General features: G+C 35.9%; 1 protein-coding gene across 4 annotated transcripts in view; it reads right to left on the reverse strand.

The window, feature by feature from the left end:
- LOC150078282 (armadillo-like helical domain-containing protein 3) overlaps window positions 1-27,412 on the reverse strand; it is a 405,573-nt gene that overhangs the window by 137,064 nt on the left and 241,097 nt on the right. For all 4 annotated transcript variants that reach the window (XR_016547653.1, XM_090385517.1, XM_090385515.1 and 1 more), the window contains exon 19: window positions 14,779-14,909. Coding sequence is in view for 3 of the 4 variants with exons in the window: in XM_090385517.1 (XP_090241643.1) it covers window positions 14,779-14,909 (131 nt within the window). In the remaining variant the exon portion in view is untranslated. The remainder of the gene's footprint in view (window positions 1-14,778; window positions 14,910-27,412) is intronic.

The following is a 27,412-nucleotide window of genomic DNA, read 5'->3' on the forward strand; positions in this document are numbered from 1 at the left end:
TTATAATTTAATTAATATTGCAATAATTAAAATTATTAATTAATACAACTATAATATCATGTTTGATATTATTAAATAATTAAACATGTCATTCCTGATGCCATTGATTTAATCATTATTATTTAATTCAGATGGCATTACTTCTCATTCAAATTAAAAATAACCTTGTTGATAAACCCATTAAGATGACTATTTAAACATTAAAAATAAAAATATATTGTTTTTTACATTAATAATTGTAATAATTAGTCACATGGATGGTTCTTGGTGGGTGCAAGCATTAAAAGGGGTTGCTCCCCCTCAGTTCCTAAAAAGGACTAGAGGGTCAGCACTGATTAGTACGACAAAATAATCTAAACTTGAGACAATATAAGAATTTTAAGGAGGATACTAATATGCTAACTGTTTCTTCCCTGCAGCTTAATGTGACCTAAGCATACACTACATCAGTGTCAAGTAAATCTGAGACATATTTTAGTGTAGCAGTGAGAAGTATGAATACATTCATGAATATTTGGGCAAATTATTAGAAAGATTGGGCAAATGACAAGGATAAAAAAGCTTTTTGATACTGTATAAGCTTTGCTTCCTTGCAAGAGAGTGATGAGTAGTTTTTCTGTAATGGGAATAGTACACACATTCCAAAAGAATATGCTTGACTGTAAGTTTACAGCAAACAATGCATACATAGAGTAGACTGTCCCTCAAGGGTCGAAACAAGAGGATTAGGGGTGGGTGTGTGGGTGTGTTTATCTGAAGCTGGAATTCCATGATTGTGGTTTGCATTTGATTTGGAATAATTAAATTTTTAAAACAGTTTTAGCGATTTTGTCTCTACATATTCATTAGCCATGAATCAGAAAATATATATATACACACACAGAACTTGGCAACATGTATATGCTATGGTATCTGGTTGTTTAGCTCTTTGATTTGCACACTCATTACTTGTGATTCCAGTGTGTATTGGAATCCAGAAAAAGAAACTCACAGAATGATTGTTTTCCCATAAATAATGTAAATAAGATTTATTTTTTATTGGATGTGAGTTTGACAATTTTCTGTCCATTATAGACATCACATTCATGAAATAAGTATATATATTACTAGCAAGGTACAGAATCTATGCGCTATATAAAACGCCAGGAAAAGTAAGAAATAAACTTATTTCAGGATTATATTTCATACTTATTCATTTATGTATATTCATTTTATTATTATCCCATAGATAAAGCTTCCAATAATTATGCCTTTATCTATAAAGCTTTTTATGCTTATATTTTAAGGAAAGAGCTTCAGTCCAGTGACACAAGTCTATTTTGTCATCTCACAATATCATTACCAAAAAATTATTGGCATTGAACAAAATATTGAAATTAAACATAAATAATTATAATTTTCCTTATGCATATTTTATTCTTAAATTTCACAAAACACTGTAAGCTTCAGGTTTAAAACCTCCTGCAGAAACAGTTATGCCCAGATTCCTGGAAAAACATTAGAGCAATTACTTAAGCCCATTCTGGACAATTTAATTACTGATAAAATAATACTTAATAATCTACCTGTTTTGAATGCTTTACATGCCACTAAAATTACAGATATACAAAAATTTGACTTTCATAGTCTTTTCACCAGCATCAATCTGAATAATCCAAAAACTGTTCAACAGAAAATCTAACAGGAATATAAACAGGTAATTAAATCAATGTCACATTTTGGAATATGTGTTTTCAATAACTTTGTCTTTGATGGAAATATGGTTTTATCAACAAATTCAAGGGATGCCAATGGCCAGCCCTGCCTCATGTATTATTGTTAACCTATACCATTATTGGTTTGAAGTCACTTTTCCCCAGGACATTCTTATACTTAGATATGTTGATGATTTATGTGTGCTCAATTGTATAAAATTTTCTTAATGTTTTTGGCCATCTATATCCCCAAAACTTGCCTTGGAAACACTAATATTGTTAAAACTACAATTGTTAACCTTTTTAATGTGGTTAACTTTACACATTGGCTATCTAATATTTCAAAAAGTGTTCATTCCAATATCATTCTTTCTCAGGGTATCAGGATTGCAACTATTTGTAGAAATTCCAATATTGCATTCACTAACATTAGAAAATTCTATCTTTAAACTTAGTGGTAATTTATTCTCCTTGACTAATCTGCAGTATCACTTACATAAGGCCCTTAAATATTATCAGTTTTAAAAAATTATTACTTGATTATATTCATATTAATCAAATTCTTAACTAGCTTGCATTTATTCTTATCCAATTATATTTTCTTTTAACCTTTTTTTATTTTGATTATGCTGTTATATTTCTAGCTCAGCAGGTTATTCAGTTAACTTTTTTCCCCGTCTCATTTTCTGGGTTTGTACATTCTGTATATATTCATACACCTACTCGTTCCAGGGTCCTACAGTGTGGAAAGCCTGTATCTATGAATGCATAACACAGAATGCTTGTACTTAAATACAGATTACTGTACCTTTGACCACTTTGTTGGCTTTTTTTTTTTTTTTTTTTTTTTTTTTTTTAACTATTATTCTCTCATTAAATTCATGATCCCAGAACTTTCTTAGGAATAGGATTTGCATTCCCAAAATAACTGAGCCATCCCATTTATTCTATATTTTCTTTACTTTTCTATACTCTTCTTCTTATTTCTCATGAGCTATTTGTTTTTTTAATGCATAGCAAGAAACTATATTCTTGCTATGCATTAAAAAGACAAACATTAAAATTATATACTACCTTTAATAATGGAATCACTGGAAAATAATGGAATCACTGTTTAAAGAAGCATTGCAGGATCATCTAGACAAGACTGCAGTAATAGTTAAGACACAGCATGGGTTTGTTAAAGGGAGGTCTTGTCTGACCAATTTGATTGGATACTATGATGTGGTCACAAAGGAACTAAATGCCAAAAATAATTCTGATATCATATACTTGGATTTCAGGAAAGCTTTTGATACTGTTGCACATGAAAGACTGCTGTACAAATTGGAGAGGTAGGCATTAAGGGTAAGTTGCTGCAATGGATAAAGGGACGGTTGAGTGGGAGATGACAGAGAGTGGTAATCAATGGAAACCGTTCTTCGGGACAAATTTTATTAATGGAGTTCCCCAGGGTTCGGTGTTAGGCCCATTATTGTTCTGTATATTTATCAATGATATCGATGAAGGTATATCAAGTTTAATGTCCAAGTTTGCTGATGATACAAAAGTTGGCAGAATTATTAACGAAAGTAAAGACAGTATGCTACTCCAACTGGATCTAGATGTTGGGAAAATGGGCTGAGAAGTGGCAACTGAAGTTTAACATTGACAAATGCAAAGTACTGCATATGGGTAGCAATAACCGAAGAGAAATGTACCAAATGTGTGGTACTACACTCAGGAAAGTAGAAAGTGAAAAAGACCTAGGGATAATTGTGCAGTCAAATATGAAGTTCGCTGAGCAGTGCGAACGAGCTGCCAGGGCAGGTCATGGAGTCTGGTCAATGATATACAGGAATTTTGCTAGCAGGGACAGGGAGGTGATTATCCTGTTATACAAGGCAATGGTCAGGCCACACAGAGTACTGTGTACATGTCTGGAAGCCTCATTTTAGGAAGGATGTAGAGAACAAGTACAAAGAAGGGAAACAAGATTGGTGAGGGGGAACAAAGGGGTGCTCTTACCAAGAAAGGCTTAAGTTCTGAAAATTGCAGCACCTGGAGAGTAGGCACCTGCGAGGTGATCTGATTGAGGTGTACAAGACCTTGAATGGATTGAGCAAGCTGAATGCTGATGGGATTCTTCCTCTTGCTTAGACTAAGAACCTGAGGGGGCACAGTTTCAAATTGAGGAAGGATAGTTGTAGAATAGATGTGCGGAAGTTTGCCTTTGGCCAGAAGGTAGTTGATTGGTGGAACAGGCTTCCATCTATTGTTGTGGAAATGAGCCATCCCATTTATTCTGTATTTTCTTTACTTTTCTATACTCTTCTTATTTCTTATAGCTTATTTCTCATGAACTATTTGTTTTCTGAATGCACAGCAAGAAACTATATTCTCGCTATACTACCTTTTTTCTCCTTCACAAAGTTTTAGCAACCTTTTCTTGCTACTTTGTACGTTATGTATTTATTTCTTTTTCCCTTTTGTGTGAATTTAACATAAATTTAACATCTCTTTTTGTTTTTTAACTACTTCTTATTTTTATATCTAGGCATTTCTGCTACACTTTCTCCTTAGTTTCAGGTTGACCTAGTCATGCTGCTGGTTAAGTAAGCTTTTTTACTGTCTTCCATGTTTCCCTTGTTCCTCTGTCGAGCCAACCATAAACCACAGGGTGGCATTAATGCAAAGCACACATAGTAGTAGTAGTAGTGGCACATGATGCAAGAAAGCAAGTGTAGGAGCTTATGCAGCATCAGCCAAAAAAAAATCACTCCATTCCCTCCAAATGCCTGTCCAGTTCCTCCTTAAATTTATTTAACCTATCAACTTCCACAACGACAGATGGAAGTTTGTTCCAGCAATTAACCACCCGCTGGCTAAAGGCAAATTTCCGCACATCTATTCTACATCTGTCCTTTCTTAATTTGAACTTATGTCCCCGTAGGTTCGTAATCTGAACAAGTGGAAGGATCCCATCAGAATTCAGCGTGCTCAACCCATTCAAGGCCTTATAGACCTCAATCAGATCACCGCGCAGGTGCCTAGTCTCCAGCCACTGCAATTTGCAGAACTTAAGCCTCTCTTGGTAAGAGAATCCCTTCATTCTCCTCACCAATCGTGTTGCTCTTCTCTGTACACGCTCAAGCAAATCTACATCCTTCCTAAAATGAGGCCTCCAGACCTGTACGCAGTACTCAAGGCGTGGCCTGACCATTGCCTTACCGGATATGTACTTTGCATTAGAAACAAGAGGCTCTATATTGTCATCTTTTTGTTATTATGCAATTCTGATGGGGTGACTCATGATTATGACATCAGGATATGTCATATATATGTCATGATTATGACATATGCATCACAATAAATATATTGTGATATATTACAACAATATATTTATATTTTTATTTTTGCATAATTCTAATAATTTTTTCTAATATATATAGCACTACTTCTCTCTATTAACATTTTACCCTCTTTTTTCTATATTTCTTCACTCTTTTATTATCACTTAAAAACACTCGTGCCTATCACTTATATTCATTATGGTGATTGGATACCTTCTGTCTGTCAGTGTTATTCATTTTACATATTTTATATTCATTTTAGACCATAAGAGTAAGAGATCTTCAGATTTATTTAACAAGTACAAGTCAATGTTTCAAAAAAGTTGTGTGCTAGGTTGAATTTGAAAGTACCTGCATTCTGCCCAGACAAAGTAGCGAGCTAGGTTGAATTTGAAAAAAAGGCTCTCATTATATACTCCCTTCTATCATGTCTGGTGTCTGGGCAGAATGCCCAGACATGATAGGAGGGAGTATATAATGAGAGCCGTGTCAATCAATTTGGCCCTGAAGAGATTGTGCATGGCTCATGGGGTAGAAGCATGGTTTGTGCTTACTAACAGGAGAGACTGCTTCTACAGGGAAGGGATACACTTAAATAGAAAGGTTGCAAGAATATTTGCTGATGCTATCGAGGCAGTGTTAGGTGGGTCAAAAAACTACTAGCTTAGGGGGATTTACAGACTAAAAGATTAACAGTAGCCAAACGCAGAGGAGAAAGCAATTCTTGCACTGCTTCTATTGTAATAAGCAGCAGCCTAAAGAGCAAGATGCTTGGGATTTCAAGAGCTGCTGAGAATCATCATGGAACAAGTAAATACATGGGCTTTGTTAGGGTAACTAAAAGTAAGAACAAGTGCATGTATACTTACATATACACCAATGCTAGAAGTAAAGTAAATAAATTTGTTGAATTTCAAGTGCTGATCAAGGCATCAAAGGCAGATATTGTTGGGATATCAGAGACATGGTGTCACACAGATATAAGCAGTGCATAATTGGAATTTGGGGAGTACAATGTGTACAGAAAGAATATAGACAGGGTAGGACGGGAAGAGAGGTTATACTGTTAGTTAAGAAACACAATATTTAAGGAAGTGCATCCAGTTGACATGGGTGGCTAGTACAATGTTGGGACAGTTTTGTGCGACATAAAATCCCCTTGTCAGGTCACACCTTGAGTACTATATACAGGTCTGGAGGCCTCATTTTAAGAAGGATGTAGAGCTGTTGGAATGAGTACAGAGAAGGGCAACAAGATTAGTGAATGGGTTGCTCTTACAAAGAAAGGCTTAAGTTTTGCAAATTACAGTGTCTGGAGACAAGGCACCTGCGAGGTGATCTGATTGAGGTGTATAAAGCCTTCAATGGTTTGAGCATGCTCAATGTTGATGGGATTCTTCCTCTTGCTTAGAATAATCACCTGAGAGGACATAAATTCAAATTGAGGAAAGACGGTTGTAGGATAGATGTGCAGAAGTTTGCCTTTAGCCAGCAGGTGGTTGATTGCTGGAACAAACTTCCATCTGTCATTGTAGAAGTTGATAGCTTAAACAGATTCAAGGCAGAACTTGACAAACATTTGGAGCGAGTGGATGGGTAAAATAAGGGTGTTTTTTTTTTTTTTTGGCTGATGCTATATAAGCTTGCTTTCTTGCATCATGTGCCTATGCTAATGCTAAACACTGGGAAAGGTAAAATGAGAGTAGGAGTATGTTATAGGCCTAATGACTCTTATGAGTACAACGAACAACTGTGCAGAGAAACAGTGTGCCAGTAAATCGGAAGGTCTTGTAATGGGGGATTTTAACTTTCCAGATATTGACTGGAACTTTGGGTTGGTCACTTGCACGTTAGCAAGACTTTTGTGGATTTATTGGAGGATTGTTTTCTACCGCAATTTGTTCGAGGGGACGCCAATGTGGGTAATACTCTTGAGCTGATTATCAGCAGTGATGACTCGTGCATTGGGAATTTACAGATAAAGGAACCACTAGGTGACAGTGATCACAGTGTACTGATGTGGATTTCATTTAAACATGTAACTATCAATCAGGGGTAAAGGGAAGGGTTTTTGCTTTTGTAAAGAATTTTTTTAATTTTTATATAATCCCACTGTATAGAATTTTTTAAATTCTATACAGTTGGATCAACTGATGATTTTAAAAACAGTGAATTCTAAATGGGAAGCCTTCAAGAAACTAATCTTGGAAGCTACAAGGCTTTTCATACCAACTAAGAAATGCTGTTCAAGATTTAGACCTAAATGAAAGTCAGATGAACTAATGGGGCTCGTGGCAGAGAAGAAAAATGCATGGGATACATATAAAGTATCAGGTGACACAGAAGCCAATGGCAGATATAAGCTAGTCCGTAATCAAGTCACAAAGGAAGTCAGGCAAGTGAAGGCTGATTACAAGAAAACCTTGGCAAAAGATGCAAAGAAAAACAACAAAGACTTCTTTGCTTATGCAAACTCTAGAAGGAAGGGGATGAATCACTTGATGTTGGCAGTTCGACTGTTGATGATCCTGCTCAGATAGCCAACAAACTGAATCAGTATTTTCATCTACATTCACACATGAGGAATTCTGTAAGGAAAGAAGTTTACTAAATGCTAACAGGGAGCTAAATGATTTTGAAATAACAGAGCGCAAAGTGGAGGAGAAATTGTTGAAGTTAAACATAAAAAAGGCACCTGGGGCAGATGGAATCTATCCAATTATATTGAAAGAGGGAGCGAGGGAAGTAAGCAAAGCCTTAGCCATAATTATGAGAGCATCCTTAGATTCAGGGGAGGTCCCCATGGACTGGAGATGTGCAAATGTATCCCCAATTCACAAAGGGGATTCATCAAAGGGTGACGCAAATAATTATAGACCTGTTCTGGTGAAAATAATGGAGCTGTGCAGGATCACCTAGATAAGACTGCAGTAATAGTTCAGACACAGCATGGGTCTATTAAGGGGAAGCCTTGTCTAACCATTCTGATTGGACACTACGAAGTGGTCACAAAGGAAACGGATGCAAAAATAATATTGATATCATATACTTGGATTTCTGGAAACTTCTGATACTGTTGCACATGGAAGAGGGTACAAATTGGAGCAGTATGGCATTAAGGACCAGTTGCTGCAATGGATAAAGGGATGGTTGAGTGGGAGATGACAGAAAGTGATAATAAATTGACACTGCTCTATATGGACTAATGTTATTAGTGGAGTACCCTAGGGTTCGTGCTGGGGCCATTGTCATTGTGTATTTATTAATGATATCGATGAAGGTATATCAGGCTTAATGTCCAAGTTTGCAGATGATACAAAGGTTAGAAAAGTTGTTAATGATAGTAAAGACAGTATGCTACTGCAACAGGATCTAGAAAAGTTAGGTAGATGGGCTCAGAAGTGGCATCTGAAGTTTAATATTGACAAATGCAAAGTACTGCATATGGGTAGAAGTAACCTCAGAGGAATGTACCAACATTACTCTGGGGTTACAAAGACGTGGGAGTAATTGTGCAGTAAGATATGAAGTTTTCTGAACAACACAGACAGGCTGCAAGAGTAGATCATGGGGTTTTGTCAATGATATACAGGAATTTTGCTAGTAGGGAAAAGGAGCTGATTGTGCCTCTGTATAAGGCAGTGGTCAGGCCACGCCTTGAGTACTACGTACAGGTCTGGAGGTCTCATTTTAGAAAGGATGTAGATTTTCTTGAGCATGTACAGAGAAGGGCAACAAGATTGGTGAAGGGAATGAAAGGATCCTCTTACCAAGAGAGGCTTAAGTTCTGCAAATTGCAGTGGCTGGAGACTAGGCACCTGTGAGGTGATCTGACTGAAGTGTATAAGGCCTTGAATGGGTTGAGTACGCTGGATTCTAATGGGATTCTTCCACTTGTTCAGATTACAAACGTAGGGGGCATAAATTCAAATTGAGGAAAGACAGCTGTAGAATAGATTTGCCTTTAGCCAGCGGGTGGTTAACTGCTGGAACAAACTTCCATCTGTCGTTGTGGAAGTTGATAGGTTAAATAAATTTAAGGAGGAACTGGACAAACATTTAGAGGGAATGGTTGTGTGAATTTTTTTTTTTTTTTTTTTGGCTAATACTACATAAGCTCATATGCTTGCTTTCTTGTACATGCCATGATTTCTATTACTATTACTAACACATAGAAAAAGCAACTGAGATTTTTGAGTCAAAAGGTTCAAATTTGGAACATACTAGGAATGTTGCTATAGATTTAAAAAATGTTTATACATGCTGTCATGAAATTTATAAAGAAAGGAGAAGACTATCTTAGAAACAAACACCTTTTGACACATTTCTGAGGAAGATGATTCCTTGTGCTTCCAACAAACCAACAACAAGTGCTGAGCCAACAACGAGTGATCAACGAGTGTGCATTTAGTTGATGATGATGATGAAGAATAAATATTTTTTAACATTTGTAAGTCATAAATAATTTCTTTATTATTATAATTTGCTTGATTTTACAAGCTGTTTTTATTTCTTTGAATAAATCAATCATTGTTTAAGCATAAATTAATTAGCTAACTAATTTTATTTTTGAGAACATAACCCCCCTAATTTTAACATTACATCTATGAGAAATAAATTCCCGCTTTATGAGTTTTCTCTTTGGATTATATTTTAAAAAAGTCACATTGCATATTCTACAGTTAAAAATCATTATTAATATTATTATATAAAAACTTATTATTATTATCTATCCATTAATCCATCAGAAAGGACAGCTACAGAAGTGTCACCTATCAATTCACTGAATTTATGCTTTTGCTGATGAAATCATAAATTCAATGAGCTTCATTGTAGATAATAAATATAGTACATAACAGTACGGGTAGTTCTAGACTTTATTCGTTAATTTGTTAATATATGAGTTAATTCATTCCTAGGGCGCCTCCGTAGCCAGGTGGGAAGGAGCAGCAGTGTGTAGCACATGCTTCTTGATTAGACCGGGGTTCGAGCCCATCACCACCAAATACGGAAGATGCGGAAAGGTCATTCAGGGAATAACCACCGCATATCCTCGAGCAATATGGCCTTAATTGCTAATGCTCCAAACAAACAAAACAACAAATTCATTCCTAGCATGCACTCATAAAGGGGGAATTTATTTCCCATAGACATAAGGTTAAAAATAGGGGTTACGTTTTCAACAATGAAATTAGTTAGCTAATTAGTTTATGTTTAAACAATGATTGATTTATCGAAAGAAATGAAAACATAGCCTGTAAAATCAAGCAAATTATAATAATAGAGAAATTATTTACACCTTACAAATGTTAAAGAATGTTTATTCTTCATCATCAACTAAATGATCACTCATTATGGCTCTGCACTCGTTGGTGTGTTGCACAAGGAGTCATCTTCTTCAGAAATGCTTCAAGAGGCATTTGTTTTCAAGATAATCTTCTCTTTTACAATTGCATGCATAAGCATTTTTTAATGGCGCACACAAATTATAACTAACACAATTCGCGTGGAGTAACAAGTTTACAAAGAAAAAAAGGAACGAAGAGAAGATTCTGAAAATTTATTTATGTTTTTTATACGATTGAAGATTTCAGTAAAGGGGAAACACATTTCACCATATGTAAAAAACCATACAATTCCAGCTATCGGTATTTTCGCAAATGCAAGAAGATCGAGTTTACTACCTGTTTATAATTGCTTGTAGTAACAGAAAAAGTCCAATAAACAGAAGGTGCAAACTGTTTTTATCGTTTTATGGTTGTGACCTCCAGAAATGTGCTTTAGAAAAATATCACAAAGCATTTAAAATTGATTCTTATAACGGAACATATTATAATGATGAAAGTGTAGTGCATTTTAATGATTTGAATTGGTAACTAATACAATTTACAAACCACGCTCACGACTTTTTATATGGCCTTAAGGTCACACTTGTGACCTTAAAAATGACATTTAAGAGAGATAAATAGAGCTTAGTTATACAGCGAAAATTTCAACTTCCGAGATCTTGAAACGAATTACCAAAAAACAATGTGTTATTGGGTTCACATTACGATATTTTAAAGATACAATGGTGTCTCGGGAACTAATTAATATCATAAAGCAGGGTACACTCTAGTGTATAGCTATGCACATGGTTTGGAATGGAATGTGGTATTTATGAATGTTTAACATTAATTTTTAGAGAAATTATTTACACCTTACAAATGTTAAAGAATGTTTATTCTTCATCATCAACTAAATGATCACTCATTATGGCTCTGCACTCGTTGGTGTGTTGCACAAGGAGTCATCTTCTTCAGAAATGCTTCAAGAGGCATTTGTTTTCAAGATAATCTTCTCTTTTACAATTGCATGCATAAGCATTTTTTAATGGCGCACACAAATTATAACTAACACAATTCGCGTGGAGTAACAAGTTTACAAAGAAAAAAAGGAACGAAGAGAAGATTCTGAAAATTTATTTATGTTTTTTATACGATTGAAGATTTCAGTAAAGGGGAAACACATTTCACCATATGTAAAAAACCATACAATTCCAGCTATCGGTATTTTCGCAAATGCAAGAAGATCGAGTTTACTACCTGTTTATAATTGCTTGTAGTAACAGAAAAAGTCCAATAAACAGAAGGTGCAAACTGTTTTTATCGTTTTATGGTTGTGACCTCCAGAAATGTGCTTTAGAAAAATATCACAAAGCATTTAAAATTGATTCTTATAACGGAACATATTATAATGATGAAAATGTAGTGCATTTTAATGATTTGAATTGGTAACTAATACAATTTACAAACCACGCTCACGACTTTTTATATGGCCTTAAGGTCACACTTGTGACCTTAAAAATGACATTTAAGAGAGATAAATAGAGCTTAGTTATACAGCGAAAATTTCAACTTCCGAGATCTTGAAACGAATTACCAAAAAACAATGTGTTATTGGGTTCACATTACGATATTTTAAAGATACAATGGTGTCTCGGGAACTAATTAATATCATAAAGCAGGGTACACTCTAGTGTATAGCTATGCACATGGTTTGGAATGGAATGTGGTATTTATGAATGTTTAACATTAATTTTTTGCAATTAATGTTCCTATTTTTGATTTTGTTGATACTTGATACTTGGGAAAAAAACTCGTAAACCCAGGAATTTGTAAAGCGAGAACTGCCTGTAGTTAATAAGTGTAGTACATAACAATAGAAAATAAATGTAGTATATAATAGAAGATAATAAGTGTAGTAGTTTTTATGATTTTAGTACGGTAAACATGAAAAAAATTATAAATAAAATTCAGCGTGTACATAATTAAACAAGATTGATGTGCTAATCATTGGAGGCCTGCTTCAGTTTTTTAAAAAAGAAATCAAGTGACATTACATTCTGACAATAAGCCAAAATCCACTATCCACTTATTATTTATCATATATTTCTAAAATTACCTTCATGTTACACTGACAATTCAGACTTGCCCATGATTGTAATTTTTGCAAACAAAAATTTTTGTTTGCAAAAATTACAATCATTACAATCATTTGCAAAAATTACAATCAAAAATTACAAATTACAATCACGATTTTTTTTTTTATATTTAAAATTAATAAAATTAATTTATTAAGGCTATTAACCACTGTTTTCCCATAGCATTTATAATACATCAACTTGTTTTCACCAAATGTTCGTGTCCACTTACAGTTTATAATAAAAATGCTGATTTTGGATATGTAGGCTTTGACAGAAATTTCTCATTTTACCCTGACTTTTCATTATCACTGTCTTTTTTCCAAAATTGTGACAACATTGATAGTCAACATGCCACCAGCTCCAATTATCAGTCTTCCCAAGCTTGAGGCATCCAAAATCTTCTTTAGCCTTCTCCAAAACATTGTGCCCATCCAGACATGGTACTTTTATCTAATGAATTGTCACCAAACACACTTAAACTGATTGTGAATTTCAATCGAGTTTACCATAAAGTTTAAATTCTGATATATAAGTATTGGTCTTCATACATTACTCAACCTCATCCATTTTAAAATTAAAAATGCTAGCTCATCTCAGCTCAACTCTATATCCCAAAAAATGAATTGTGGTAGAAACATGAAACTGGGTTACCAGTTTCATATACTTCAATCCAAGAATTGAACTAAAATGTTTCAATTCCCAAGCAAAGCAACTAATGCGTTAGGCACAGCTTGCATTACTTTTGGAACCACTCTCATAATTTCAAAATCTCATAAACTCACAATTAAATTAATTGGAATCACTCCCATAATTAAATCAGCATGTAATCCATCTACGAATGGAGCAAATTCACAATTACAGTAATCATAAGTAACTATTGCTAACTTTTTTATATAGGATGAAGAAGTTACTGCTACAATTTCATTGCTAAATTAACAAAAAAAAAGTAGAAAAAACATCCTATTTATTACAACCTTCTGTTGACTCAACTGGCTACTAGTGGGATGATCCCAATCTATGGGAAATCACTTGTTTAATGATAATAATAAATTAGTAGTATTTTGTATTTCTTTAAAAAATTGGACTAACTGCTTTTTAATAATTTATTTACTTTTTGCTCATTTAGCAATCTATCTATAAAGATAATTATTCCTTCCCCTTGTAATAAGTCATTTCAATTTTCTATGCACTAGTAATTATGTCTTGGAATGTATTTTATAAATTTAATTTCTTCAATGTTTTTCTGTAACTTGCTTGTACACATGGTTTATACATAGTAACTGCTATAACAGGGATTACCAAGATGAAGAATTATTAAATATAGTGGGAAGAATAAATCTGAGATTTTATATCATTAATGCTACTTCAAATGAACAGATAAAATTTAAGCACTCTATGAATAATGGTGAGCCTCCCCAAGTATAGATAATGGCTTGGCCATGGCATGGCAGGAAGGAAGGAAGGTCACAATAGTGCAAAAACTGACTGGTGTGATTGATATACTCATCATACAGTTCATTCAACTTTATCTATAAGTCTGACCAATGAGATCAGCTAACTACAGTATTGACTAAAGAGATCTTTAAGAAATATTCCAATCTTCTATGGAATCTTATTCCTAAAACCACCTCCTACAAGCATATCATAAATTTCAGGGAGCAAGAGGGATGGTGGTAGTGGCATTTCAATCCCTTTTTAATAATCACTTGCAGCCATCCAGGGTACAAGTGAGCCAATCAAACAATGTTGAGGCAATCTATGTGACTAAAGAGCAACAAATATCAAATACATCCCTCATTGTTCAAATATGTAAAAACAGATAACAAACTCACTATCATAAATGACTATCTGATGAATAATAACTTCTATATAGTTCACAGCTCTGGAATTATATTATGAGTTATATGTCTCCACTGTCACTGGTCTATTGGCACATATACAATATTTCATCTTTCTTTCACCCTATGCATCTGCCTTCTACCATATCAATTACCATAGCTGATAGTTTTTCCCTCAATTTGCTAGTCCAAAGGTACTTTCAAAACAGCTATAGAACAGCTAACTAGATATGATGTTTCAGTTAGAGGTATATACACTCCAGGCACTGACAATCACCCAACACTTGGTACAATTACCAGTTCACAAATACTGCACACAGTGGTCAGCTTGTCTTTTATTTTTTATTTTACTGGAGAGATTCATTCTTCACCATTATGGGGAGAGGTCATATTTCAAGAAATAGACAAGAAATACGTGTAAAATCAATAATCAGAAAAATTATACTTACAAATAAAGGTCCAGTGGCAGGTTTTTACGCATGTGACTACACACAAACTCTACCATTAAATCAAGAAGAGCACAGGCAAGTGGACGAGATGGACCACTCCGATCTGTGGGTACCTTCCTATGCCTCATGGGCTGAACCAAGAATTTTTTTTAGTAATTTCATTCAACATATTTATAACAAATTGATACAGCTGAAATATCAGTATTCAATAGTTTATACTAAACAGTCACTCAGTTTTATAATATAAACAAAGTAATTTTTCACAACATTCAAAGTTTTCCTTATAATTTCTCAAGTAAACCAAAATTATACATTTTAATAAGCAGGAGAAACCAAAAAATAAATGGACAATTTCTGTAATGTCCTCCACTGAAATGAACTATATGAAGGCTAATCAGATAGACAGCTTATAAACTTACAATCAATCCTTAAGCTCAATCCCTATGAGCTTAGTATAGAACAGACTTATGTTGCGAATAATATTACTTAAAAAAAATTTCTTTAAGAAATTTTTGGCTGATACTATATAAGCTTGCTTTCTTGCATCATATGCTTCAATTAATGCTAAACCTTATTGTCAGTGCCCGTTGTTGTTGTTTTGGTTTTTAGGAGCATTAGCAACTGAGGCCATATTGCTCCAGGGATATGCGGTGGTCCTTCCTTGACCTTTCCGCATCCTCTGTATTTGGTGGTCATGGGCTCGAATCCCAGTCTAATCAAGAAGCGTGTGCTACGCACTGCTGCTCCTGCCCACCTGGCTACGGAGGCACCTGTCAGTGCCCTATAATAAATTATGAACATATAAAAAGCAATAAAATAACTTAAGAACTATTAATATATTAGTTTATATCACTAATCATACAACAGTTAAGAAATGCATGAACAACAATCTAAATCTGGATACCAATTACTGGCAACAAACAAACAAACAAAAAAAAAATGCACCCTCTGGAACAAAAGTCATGGATTCTAAAAGAAATTAATAATAATAATAACTGACATGAAAGAAAAGACTACCCTATCTGATCAACATAGTGGTGCCCAACACCAACAAACTCCAGCAAACCTACGAGGAAAAGATCAAGAAGCACACAGACCTAAGACAGGAAGTCAATTAAATGCGGCATAAGGAACAAGCAATGACAATCCAAGATCACCATGTCAACCACCGGCATGGTACCAAACAGCCTCCAAAAGAAACTAGTAGCAATAGACCTACCAAAGAGCACTTACATGGAAATCCAGAAAGCCACAATCCTGAACAACCTGAAGGATAGTCAGAGAGAGTTCCTCAACAAACAGCAATAATAATAGTAACCAGATGCAACCAACCATCCCATGCACTTGGTACCAATACCCATCACAGGGCAGTAAAAATCCAATAAAGAAAAAAAAAAAAAAGTCATCATCTTAAAATAAGTTTATTTATCCCATTAATTGTTACAAAAACAGGGGGAAGTAACAACAAACAGGGAGGGAGAGTACACAATCCTGGAGTGTTGTGATGGTCTTCTCTGAGGCATATAAAATGACAGACAAATATGTTATCATATTTTGGGATGGGACATGATGTTGCCAAGGGGGGGGGATGTCTTTGTGTGTGCTCGATGTAAGTGGTGTGACGACAACGCCAACTCAGCATTGTTACAGGCCTTTATGAGAGCTTGAAGGACTTAAACTGGGGGATCCATCAAACTCTCAGCTGCCCACATCAATGCCAGAGCTTGCACTTGATCATCAGGCAACACAGCTGCAACCCTCAGAGCAGAATGCGTGGTCCCACAGGAGCTAGTTATTATCGGTGACTCTATTGTCAGGGAGATGTGAAATATATTGTGCAAAAAAGGACAGGTGGAATAGAACCAGGGTATGTCTGCCAGGGACAAAAGTTGATGACGTTGCAGAGTAGATATCATCTTTTAAAGGCACAAAGGGTAATATTGTTGTACACGTTGGCACTAATAACATTAAGAGTAGATCTGCGGACTTACTTAACAAGTACAGGTCAATGTTGAAAAAACGTCGTGACTTAAGGTTAAATTTAAAGGTGTCTGCAATTCTGCCCAGACATGATAGGAGGGAGTATATGATAAGAGCCTTGTCAATCAATTTCAGCCCTGGAGAGATTGTGCAAGGCTCATGGGGTAGAACTTTTTTCAGCATGGTCTGTGTTTGTTAACAGGAGAGATTGTTTCTACAGGGATAAGATACACTTAAATAGAAAGGTTGCAAGAATATTTGTTGATGCTATCGAGGCAGTGTTAGGTGGGTCGGAAAACTGCTAGTTTCGGGGGGATTTATAGACTAACAGCAGCCACAGGCAGAGGTAGAAGGAAGGAATGAATCAAATTTGTCTACTTGATATCAATGGTTCTAGCTATGTATCTAATTGATATCAACTGTATCAATTTCCAAAATCTAGCACCAATTATGATCACTTATTCTCACATTACAACAAAGTGAAAGTGAAAAGACCTCCTCTGAACTTTAGTAGAATAAACGTGGAGTACAGTGATAACGTTAGGTCAACTTTCCAAAGTGGGTTGTTTTCACACTAGATTTCCTTTCACCACATATATTAATGTTTCACAAAAATTATGAAAACTGACAATGCATAAACAGATCAGAAATGTGTTTCAGACTGTCAAAGCATACTGAAAGCAAACCAAAACTTTTGTTTTACTTTCACTTCCAGATTCATAAGACACATTAGCTTCTAGTTTCAAAAATAAATAAATAAATAAATCTTCCATTCATATTCTGGGATAATCATAGGAATCAGAGGACTGTACAATTACTGTAGTCATTTACTAGGATAATGTTACAGTGTACCAAAAATGTGAAATATATGTAACTATGGATATATGTAGTATATTGCCAAATGGTATCACAGTATGGAATGCACATATCATTAAATGCACGTTAACTAGACGTACGGTAACCATGACTGTGTGGTACTACACTTAAGGTGGTAGAAAATGAAAAAGATCTGGGAGTAATTGTGCAGTCAGATATGAAGTTTTCTGAGCAATGCAGACAGGCTGCCAGGGCAGGCCATGAGGTTTTGTCAATGATATATAGGAATTTTTCTAGCAGGGAAAAGGAGGTGATTGTCCCTCTGTATAGCAATTCATATTCTGGTCAGGCCATGCCTTCAATACTGCGTACAGGTCTGGAGGCCTCATTTTAGGAAGGATGTAGATTTGATTGAGCATGTAAAGAGGAGGGCAACAAGATTGGTGAGGGGAATGAAGGGATCTTCTTACCAAGAGAAGCTTAAGTTCTGCAAATTGCAGTGGCTGGAGACTAGGCACCTGCGCAGTGATCTGATTGAGGTGTATAAGGCCTTGAATGAGTTGAGCACGCTGAATTCTGATGGGATCCTTCCACTTGTTCAGATTACGAACCTAAGGGGGCATAAATTCAAATTAAGAAAGGACAGATGTAGAATAGATGTGCGGAAATTTGCCTTTAGCCAGCGGGTGGTTAATTGCTGGAACAAACTTCCATCTGTCATTGTGGAAGTTGATAGGTTGAATAAATTTAAGGAGGAACTGGACAGGCATTTGGAGGGAATGGTGTGATTTTTTTTTTTTTTTTTTTTTTGCTGATGCTGCATAAGCTCATACACTTGCTTTCTTGCATCACATGCCACTACTACTATTACTACAAGCATTAGGCATATTTTCAAAAAAAAACAACAAAAATTATTAATTCTGCTCAGGATTAAAAAAATAACATTATAAACATAAAATAAATAATGTAATTTATGAGTGTAAATTTATACTCATAAATTTTAAAAATTATACTCTTAAATTTACACTTATATTTCTACTTATTACAAGTAAAAACAGTTTCCAAAAATTTTAAAAAAAAAAAAAAAAAATATATATATATATATATATATATATAAGATTATAATTGGTACTACACTACAGAGTCTAGTCACAATATTATGACCCCCCCCCCCCAATGCAGACATCACACATGCCTAGCGAATCATACAGTGCATGTGTCAAGTTCACACATGGCAAGCATATAAGGCTTGATGTTCGGTATCCACGAACACAGTAACAGCCACTATCATGGGCAAGGCATGCAACCTATCAGACCTGGAAAAAGGCATGATCATTGGCTATCAGAACAGGGGTGCCAGCATTCCCAAAACAGTAGACTTTGTGAAATGCTCACATGCTGCAGTGGTGAAAGTGTATCAAGATTGGACAAATGGGACAGTGTTGACGATCTGACAAGCCAACTGTGGAGCCCATGCGCCATTGATCACAGAGGTAAGCATCAGCTGAAATGATTGGTCAGGACAGATCGGTGCACCACTGTTGATCAACTAGCCATCCAAATAAACTGTGGGACCACCAGAAAGGTCTCCAACACAATAGTGCAGCGAACCCTGTTGCACATTGGGCTCCAGAGCAGACGCTTGGTGACAGCACCCATGCTGATGGCCATTCATCACAAACACTGCAGTCAGTTTGCACAGCAATACCAACATTGGACCCTGGCTGAGTGGCAATGGGTGGCCTTCTCCAAGGAATCATGGTTTCTGCTCCACCGAGTGGATGGACGGTGGCATATTAGGCGTGAAACCTCCAAGCACAGACACCCGGATGAAATGATTGTTGGCAGAAGGCAGGTTGGTGGGGGTGGCATTAAGGTCTGGGGAACGTTTTCATGGCATGGCAGGGCTTGGGTCCACTGATACCTCTGGAGGGCATCCTGAATGGAAATGGTTATCAATCGATCGTTGCCGATCAGGTACACCCGTACATGTTCACTGAGCTCCCTGGGGGCAATGGTATCTATCAGCAAAAAAATGCACCATGTCATGTCGCCAGAATTATCTGTGAGTGGTTTGAAGAGCATGACAAAGACTTCAAGCTACTCCCTTGGCCACCGAATTGAAAATCTATGGGACCACCTCGATCAACACATCAGACAGATAGATCCTCCACCAAGGAACCTACAGGTACTCCGGAGTGCACTGCAGTCTGCATGGTCACAGATAGCAACCTTCCATAAACTTATTGAGTCCCTCCCGTGGCAGCTGGCTGCAGTGCATGCTGCGAAAGTGCATACTCAGCGGGCCATAAGTCCAAAAGAACCTATAAAGACTAAGATAGCCTGTGTTGGTTTACATTGCTATACCCTAGAAATAAACATATGATTAGCAATAAAATAAAAATATAAAATAGAATAAAATAAAATAATGATTATGCAGCTAATTATTGATAATCGGATACAACTGAATGGCACTTTTTCAAGGGCTAATACCATTCCATATATCCCACTGATAATTAGCAAGGCTATCTGTTTCTGATTGTTATTTGCCTATTTAACTAGGTCCAAATAATAAATATAAAGGCAAGATAACTGCTAGCCTGACAGATAGCATTGAAACAAATATACAGAATATAATACAGAAAAAGAGTGCCAACAATAATTTTCACTTCAGTTGTGGTGTTTTTTATTTATTTTATACATGTGCAAAAGAAAGCTTATGCTGACATAAGGAGAAAGGAGGTAAGAATAAGTATAGTAATAGTACCTCAATTTTCCTCGAATTTCTCTAATAGATCTCGAGGTATAAAATTTAGAGTTAGAAAGTAAAAAGTGAAAAACAAATAAAATAGCTTTTTCTAATGGTACTTAGGATATACCAGGAACTTAACTGCCCTACCCTTTAGTAAGGAATCCTGGTACTGTACAACTACAAGGGGTTAATTCAGAGGGCACTGCTTTCTTTGGTTTTATAAATTAATGATTTATTTAATTTATTTAGTTTGTCTTGCAGTTATCTTAACTGAGAGGGTACTGCTGTCACTATTTGTTTTATAATAGGCTGAAAATTCCTATTTATTCTTTGTGTTGTAATTGGTTATTTTTAATTTAACTGTTCTGTAATTTATTACTATATCAGATAGGATGAATTATTTTAGTTATAAAATTCTTACAAGTGTCAATTTTTAATTAAATATTCCTACATTTGGTAATAGTTTCTCTTTTAATAATCTCTTTTATTTCCTTATTATTATCTACAATTGGATTGTTATTCTATATTTCTTCATTATTGTAATCCTGTTTTTGTCGATTAAATAACACCATCCTTTAACACCTTGTAGTTATACTAGGATCGCTTACTAAAGGGTCGGGCAGTTACACTCTCAGTATATCCTAAGTACCATTATAAAAAGCTATTTTCTTTGCTTTTACTTTTTAACTATAAATTTTATACCTCAAGATCTATTAGAGCAATTTGAGGGAAACTGAGGTACTATTACTATACTTATTCTTACCTCCTTTCTCCTTATGTCAGCATAAGCTTTCTTTTGCGCATGTATAAAATAAATAAAAAACACCACAACTGAAATGAAAAGTATTGTTGGCACTCTTTTTTTTGTATTATATTCTGTATATTCATTTCAATGTTGGGCTAGCTGTTATCTTGCCTGTTTGCTGTTAAATTTAAAAAGTTTAGCATATATTATATTATACAGCAGCAGACAAAAAAACTGCATCACCTTAAAAAAAGTATAAGATATCGTTTGATTACAGTCATTTTGTTTGTTACAAAGCAAAAGTATCATGTCAGATAATGCTTCTATTGCATCAGACAGTAATTGCAAAGTATTGTATCAGCCTTTTCTATAAATACGGTGTTGGAAGGGTATACATGCATATTGGTATCCTGTTTTGCAGAGGTGTAAGCATGGCTCCATATGTCCAGTTGACAACAAGTAAAAAAAAAAAAAAAGTGTAGCTGTTGCTCTGTCCCAGGAAGGGCTTTCTATGTATGCTATCACTGATAAAATAGGTTGCCACCAGTCAACGGTATCCTGGGTGCTGAAATTAAAGTGCGAAACCAGTGATATGAAGAGAAGACCTGGATCAGACCATAAGAGAGTGACTATGCCTTCCCAAGATCAATATTTGAAATGGCTGTGCCTTTGTGATCACCATACTCATGCTCCTGATCTAAAACTGGACTTTGAGATGGCCTCTGGTGTTGAAACAAGTGCACAAACTATCCAAACACGGCTTTCAGAATGTGGTCAACATGCCTATCAGCCGAAGAAGAATCATTTTTGACCCAACAAATGAAGAAGTGACTTGCTTGGGCTAAAACGCATGTTTCATGGACAAAAGAGCAATGGAACACTGTCATCTTTTCTGACGAAGCAAAATTCAACCTGCATGACTCGGATGGGAAGCGATATGTCAGAAGACAAAATTCGGAGGCATACCATCCTGACTAATTAACACCAACTGTAAAGTTCCCCACTGGTCAGATGGTCTGGGGATTATTATTTTTATTATTATTATTAGCTACATGGTGCAAGGAAGCCTGAGGCTTATGCTGCACCAGACAAAAAAAAAAAAAAAAAAAAAAAATCCCGAGTTACCCTGTGAGAGAGAGAGTGTCAAAAGTAGAAGGGAATCACCACGAAAGAGAAGAATGATGATATCCAGCTCACTCTGGGTGTGCCAAGCCCATACTGACCAGATATGAGCCCCTGGGGATGCATAACAAACAAAGGGGTGGGGTTAATTAAGTTTATTAACAGAACAGTGAATGCAGAAACTTACACTGCTATCTTGGAGGAGTACCCGAACCCATTATTAGAGATCACCACACACAAAGATGTCCAAAACTGCATTTTTCAACAGGACTCAGCACCTTGCCACATAGCAAAATTGGTAAGTTTTATGCTATTTAGATTTAATGATGAGTTCGTCTTTTTGTCTCATAAAGCTTAAAACATACTTACACCAATGTTTTCCCTCATTTTTCTCCCTTAAAGTGCACTCATACCTCAGAAATGCTGGAATTACAGTGTTGGACTGGCCCAGAAACAGAGCAGATTTGAACCCTATTGAAAATTGCTGGTACATAATGTCATCTAAAATTGCTCAGAAGAAGCCAACAAGCAAGATCCAGCTGCAGGAGAGTATTGTAAGGGTGTGGTACCGCGAAATTGGGCAACCGTATATCCAGAAGTTGATTAACTCTATGACAGATCGTTGCAAGGCTGTAATTGCAGCTGAAGGAGGAACAACAAAATATTGAGGACTTATTTTGCTGATTTACAGTACATAATACTGTTACGTTAACTTTTCATTTCAGTTTGTACACATAAAGGCAATAAAATGTATGTTTGGTTGTCATGATTACCCATATTTCCATCAATTACGCATTTTACCCTTTGGGAAGATACTTATGGCTATTAGGTATATCAGGTGGAGTCTTTTTATTGGATTTCATTCAAAGAGATATATATATCCCATCTAACAAATACATTTCGAACATTTCTGCAACCCACAATGCAGTGCAAAACATATCATTTGCAAAATTCACATGTGATGTTGTTGTTATTTGGTTTTTAGGAGCATTAGCAACTAAGGCCATATTGCTCCGAGGATATACAGTGGTCATTTCCATATCCTCCGTATTTGGTGGTCACAGGCTCGAACCCCGGTCTAATCAAGAAGCGTGTGCTACGCATTGCTTCTCCTGCCACCCGGCTATGGAGGCGCCTACCACAAGTGATGCAGTTTTTTTTGTCCACCATTGTATTGTATTATATTTATTATATCATATTAAATTATTATTTTTTTTTTAACCACAGCATTTTGTGTTCACTTTTCCTGTATCATTACAGGAAATGGAGGTTTGGATAACATACAACAACAATTGCAAAATTATGTAACTTGAAGAGGCCTAGTGGTGTGTGACATATGCATGAAACACCATAAACTGTTTTATTGAATAGAGATAATATCTGCTCACTGGCAATGGGAGACACACAAGCTACAGAAAAGCTACAAGTCCGAAAATACAGACTTTCAGAGAAGTACAATTGTTTGTATGAATTTATCGCATGTTCAGAGTTCTGAACAGACACTGCAGCTGAAAATGTACAGTGTGAGAGCAAAGTGCATGATATCTAGAGCAGATTAGCATGGGTAATCATTACCAAACAGAAAAACTAACCTCTGCATTTAATATAGAGCATAACAAGTCATCAACAAGACAGGCTGTATCCACACTAAGAAAAAACATACAAAATATACACTGCAAGAGTAAAAGACCTTCACAGAAACAAGTTGTTTCGGACACAAGTCAGAAAATACAGTTGCACCGGTGCCAAGAATGTAAAGGATGGATGCATGAGAAATGGAGGTAAGTCATGTAGTCCAATGAATACCAATTTACACTTTTCATCACTGACAGAAAAGTGCATATATGGAGGAAACCACTTTGCTATCTACCAATGGTATAGGCTACTAAAGAAGCAAAAATGATGTGGAGTATCATTTTCTGGCATACCTTTGGTTACCTTGCTCATACAGTCCTACTGGATGACTGTATAAGCATGACCAGATACACCCAGCATTATTGCATGTTTTCCCTTATGAACAGGTATTATTACCTGTTCATATTTAGGTCCTAGCCACTGAAATCTCAGGAAATTAGGTGGCAGGACTTGCCAGAGTAAATAACTATAATAGTGGTGTACCTGGTCTGGCTCCACGAGACAGAGTGTGGACAACGTTGGGCTCCATTAGGAGCCCCAGCGGCTAAATGACCAGAGGAACAATGGTACACGACACTACACATGTACAAAATCCATATACTTTTAAACATCTGGCATTGACAGTGTTCTGTTTCACACCCACAATGTATAGTACGCGGAGCTGAGGGGAACCCCTGGTGACATTTGACACTAAACACACTCTACCTATTCATACTTTCAAGATGGCAATGCAACCATCCACTCTGCCAAATGTGTAAAGAATGGACAAAGACTGGTCACTAGTACCTGTAACTCAATCTCAATGAACAATTGTATGATTAACCAAAAAAGTATGGTCATTGGCACAGTCCTCCCATCTCATTACTGGAATTGAGAACAGTTTTGTTACATAAAATAGTCCAATATGCCCTATGACATTTTTTAACGACTTATTACCACATTATGTTAGTGCAGTGTTTCGAATCAATGGCCATCCAATACTTTATCTCAGTCCTAATAAACTGACAAAACAGTATCAAAAATTAACATATCTGGACAGATATGTTTTAAACTCAGAAATTTCATACTGGACACAGCAAATACATATATAGATTAATAAAAATATAACACATAATGATCTCACAGTCAAATTCACTACTGTACTACAGAATAATATGACAGCATTTCCTAAAAGTTATATGAAACCAGTCAAACACAGGAAATAAGTGATAAAAATTGGATGTGATCTTCAGAAAAAGCACATCATGCTATAAGAAAACTGTAAATCACTGATTATTACATACACTATATGATCAAAAATATCTTGTGCAACTTTCCATCTAGTTCAATTACTGATGATCATGCTCATGTTGGTGACAGGCTGAATATGTAATTTGCATTAAAATTCACACATGAGGAATTCTTTAGGGAAGAGGATGCCAGGCAGTTATCAACTTGCAATAGGGAGCTGAATGATTTTGTGATAACTGAGATGAAAGAGAAATTGTTGAAGTTAAACATAAAAACAAAGCACCTAGAGTGGGTGGGATCTATACAATAACATCAAGGGAGGTAGCAAAGGAGGTAAGCAAACCCTCACGAATAATTATGATAGCATCTTTGGATTCAGGGAGGTCCCTGTGAACTGGAAATGTACAAATGTATCCCCAATTCACAAAGACATTCAAATAGTAACGTGCAATTACAGACCTGTTAGCTTAGCTTCACTTTCAGGGAAAATAATGGAGTCAATGGCCAAAGTAGTAATGCAGGACCATCTAGACAGGAGTACAGTTCTACTTCAGTCACACAGCATGGATTTGTTTAAGAGATATCTTGTCTGACAAATTTTATTGGATTCTTGATGCAGTGATAAAAGAACTGGATGCAAAAAAAATTTTGATATTATAAATTGGATTTCAGGAAAGCTTTTAATACTGTTGCACATAAAAGACTGCTGTAAAAATTAGAGCAGTGGGGCATTAAGGGTAAATTGCTGCTATGGATAAAGGGATAGTTGAGCAGGAGAAGACAGAGTGGTTATCAATGGACACTGCTCTTCGTGGACTAATGTTATTTATGGAGTCTCACAGGGTTCAGTGCCATGGCCATTGCTGTTTTCTGTATTTATTAATAACATTGATGAGGGCTTAATGTCTACGTTTGCAGATGATACATAGGTTAGTTGGGTGGTTAATAAAAATACGTTGATGCTGCAATATGATCTAGAAAAATTAGGCAGATCGGCTTAGAAAAGGCAACTGTAGTTTAATATTGACAAATGCTAAGTACTGCATATGGGTAGCAGTAATCCCAGAGTAATATTTCAACTGTTTGATGCTACACTCAGGGCAGTGGAAAATGAAAGGACCTCGAAAGCAGTGCAGAAGGCCAATAGGACAGCTGATGGGATTTGGTCAATGATATATAGGAATTTTTCCAGCAAGGATAAGGAGATGATTATCCCACTGTACAAAGCAGTGGTCAGGCTACATCTTGAGTACTGCATACCGATTGGAGGGCTCATTTTAGGAAGGATGTAGAGCTGCTAGAACAGGTACAGAGAAGGGCAATAAGATTGGTGCAGGAACAAAGGGGTGTTCTTACCACAAAAGGCTTCAGTTCTGCAAATTCCAGCATCTGGAGACTAGGCAACTATGAGGTAATCTGATTGAGGTGTTTAAGGTTTAGAACAGATTAGCAAACCCAATGCTGTGCGATTCTTCCTCTTGCCCAGACCATGCACATGAGGAGGCATAAATTCAAATTGAGGAAGGAAGAACAGTTGCAGAACAGCTGTGTGGAAGTTTACCTTCGGCCAACAGGTGGTTGATTGCTGGAACAAGCTTCCGTCTGTTGTTGTGAAAGTACATAGTTTGAATAAATTCAAGGAAGAACTACAGAAATTACAGGAGGATATTTATAGGTGAAATGGGAATTTTTTTATTTATTTTATTATTTTTTTTCTTTTGGCTGATTCCCAATAAGCTTGCTTTCTTGCATCAGTTACCACTATTAATACTAATACTAAATACTGTGTACAGTTCCAGATATTCCCTACACATGTGTATTAGCTTGTAAATAAGACGGTGAGGTTTGTGGATTGGAACTTAGACTTTCACAAGGGAATGTGGGTGAATGTACATTAGTAACCTTTCTGTTACAGATTCAAATTTGAAAGAAAGTATATGATACAGCTCTGGACAGCCTACAAACTCATGAAACATGTTTTAAGAACCATAAAGAGGTAGTTCATTACTCATATAAGTCACCGAGCAATTCCAAGAAGCCATAGGAATTTGTCAGTACATCAATCATCCACAGGGAGCTGTGTAGCCTAGGGTTCAATGGTACAGCACTACTTATAAGCCCAACAGCAAAATCACCAATATGAAATGGCACTTGGCATTACTGATGTGCTATTGCATATTGCTGATGTTCGTGGACTCCAAAGCTCTATGGAGTAGAGAATCTATCTCTCTACACAATGCTTCATTCTGATGGACATGTCTGAATGTGAAGGCAGCCTGGAAAACATCTTTTCAGTGGGTAATACCTTGATCATGAAATATAGCAGAAATGGTCTGTTTCAGACTTGGTTCATT

Source organism: Mastigoproctus giganteus, chromosome 11, assembly GCF_048544385.1.
Source record: "Mastigoproctus giganteus isolate SK-2022 chromosome 11, ASM4854438v1, whole genome shotgun sequence".
Taxonomy (NCBI): Eukaryota; Metazoa; Arthropoda; class Arachnida; order Uropygi; family Thelyphonidae; genus Mastigoproctus; species Mastigoproctus giganteus.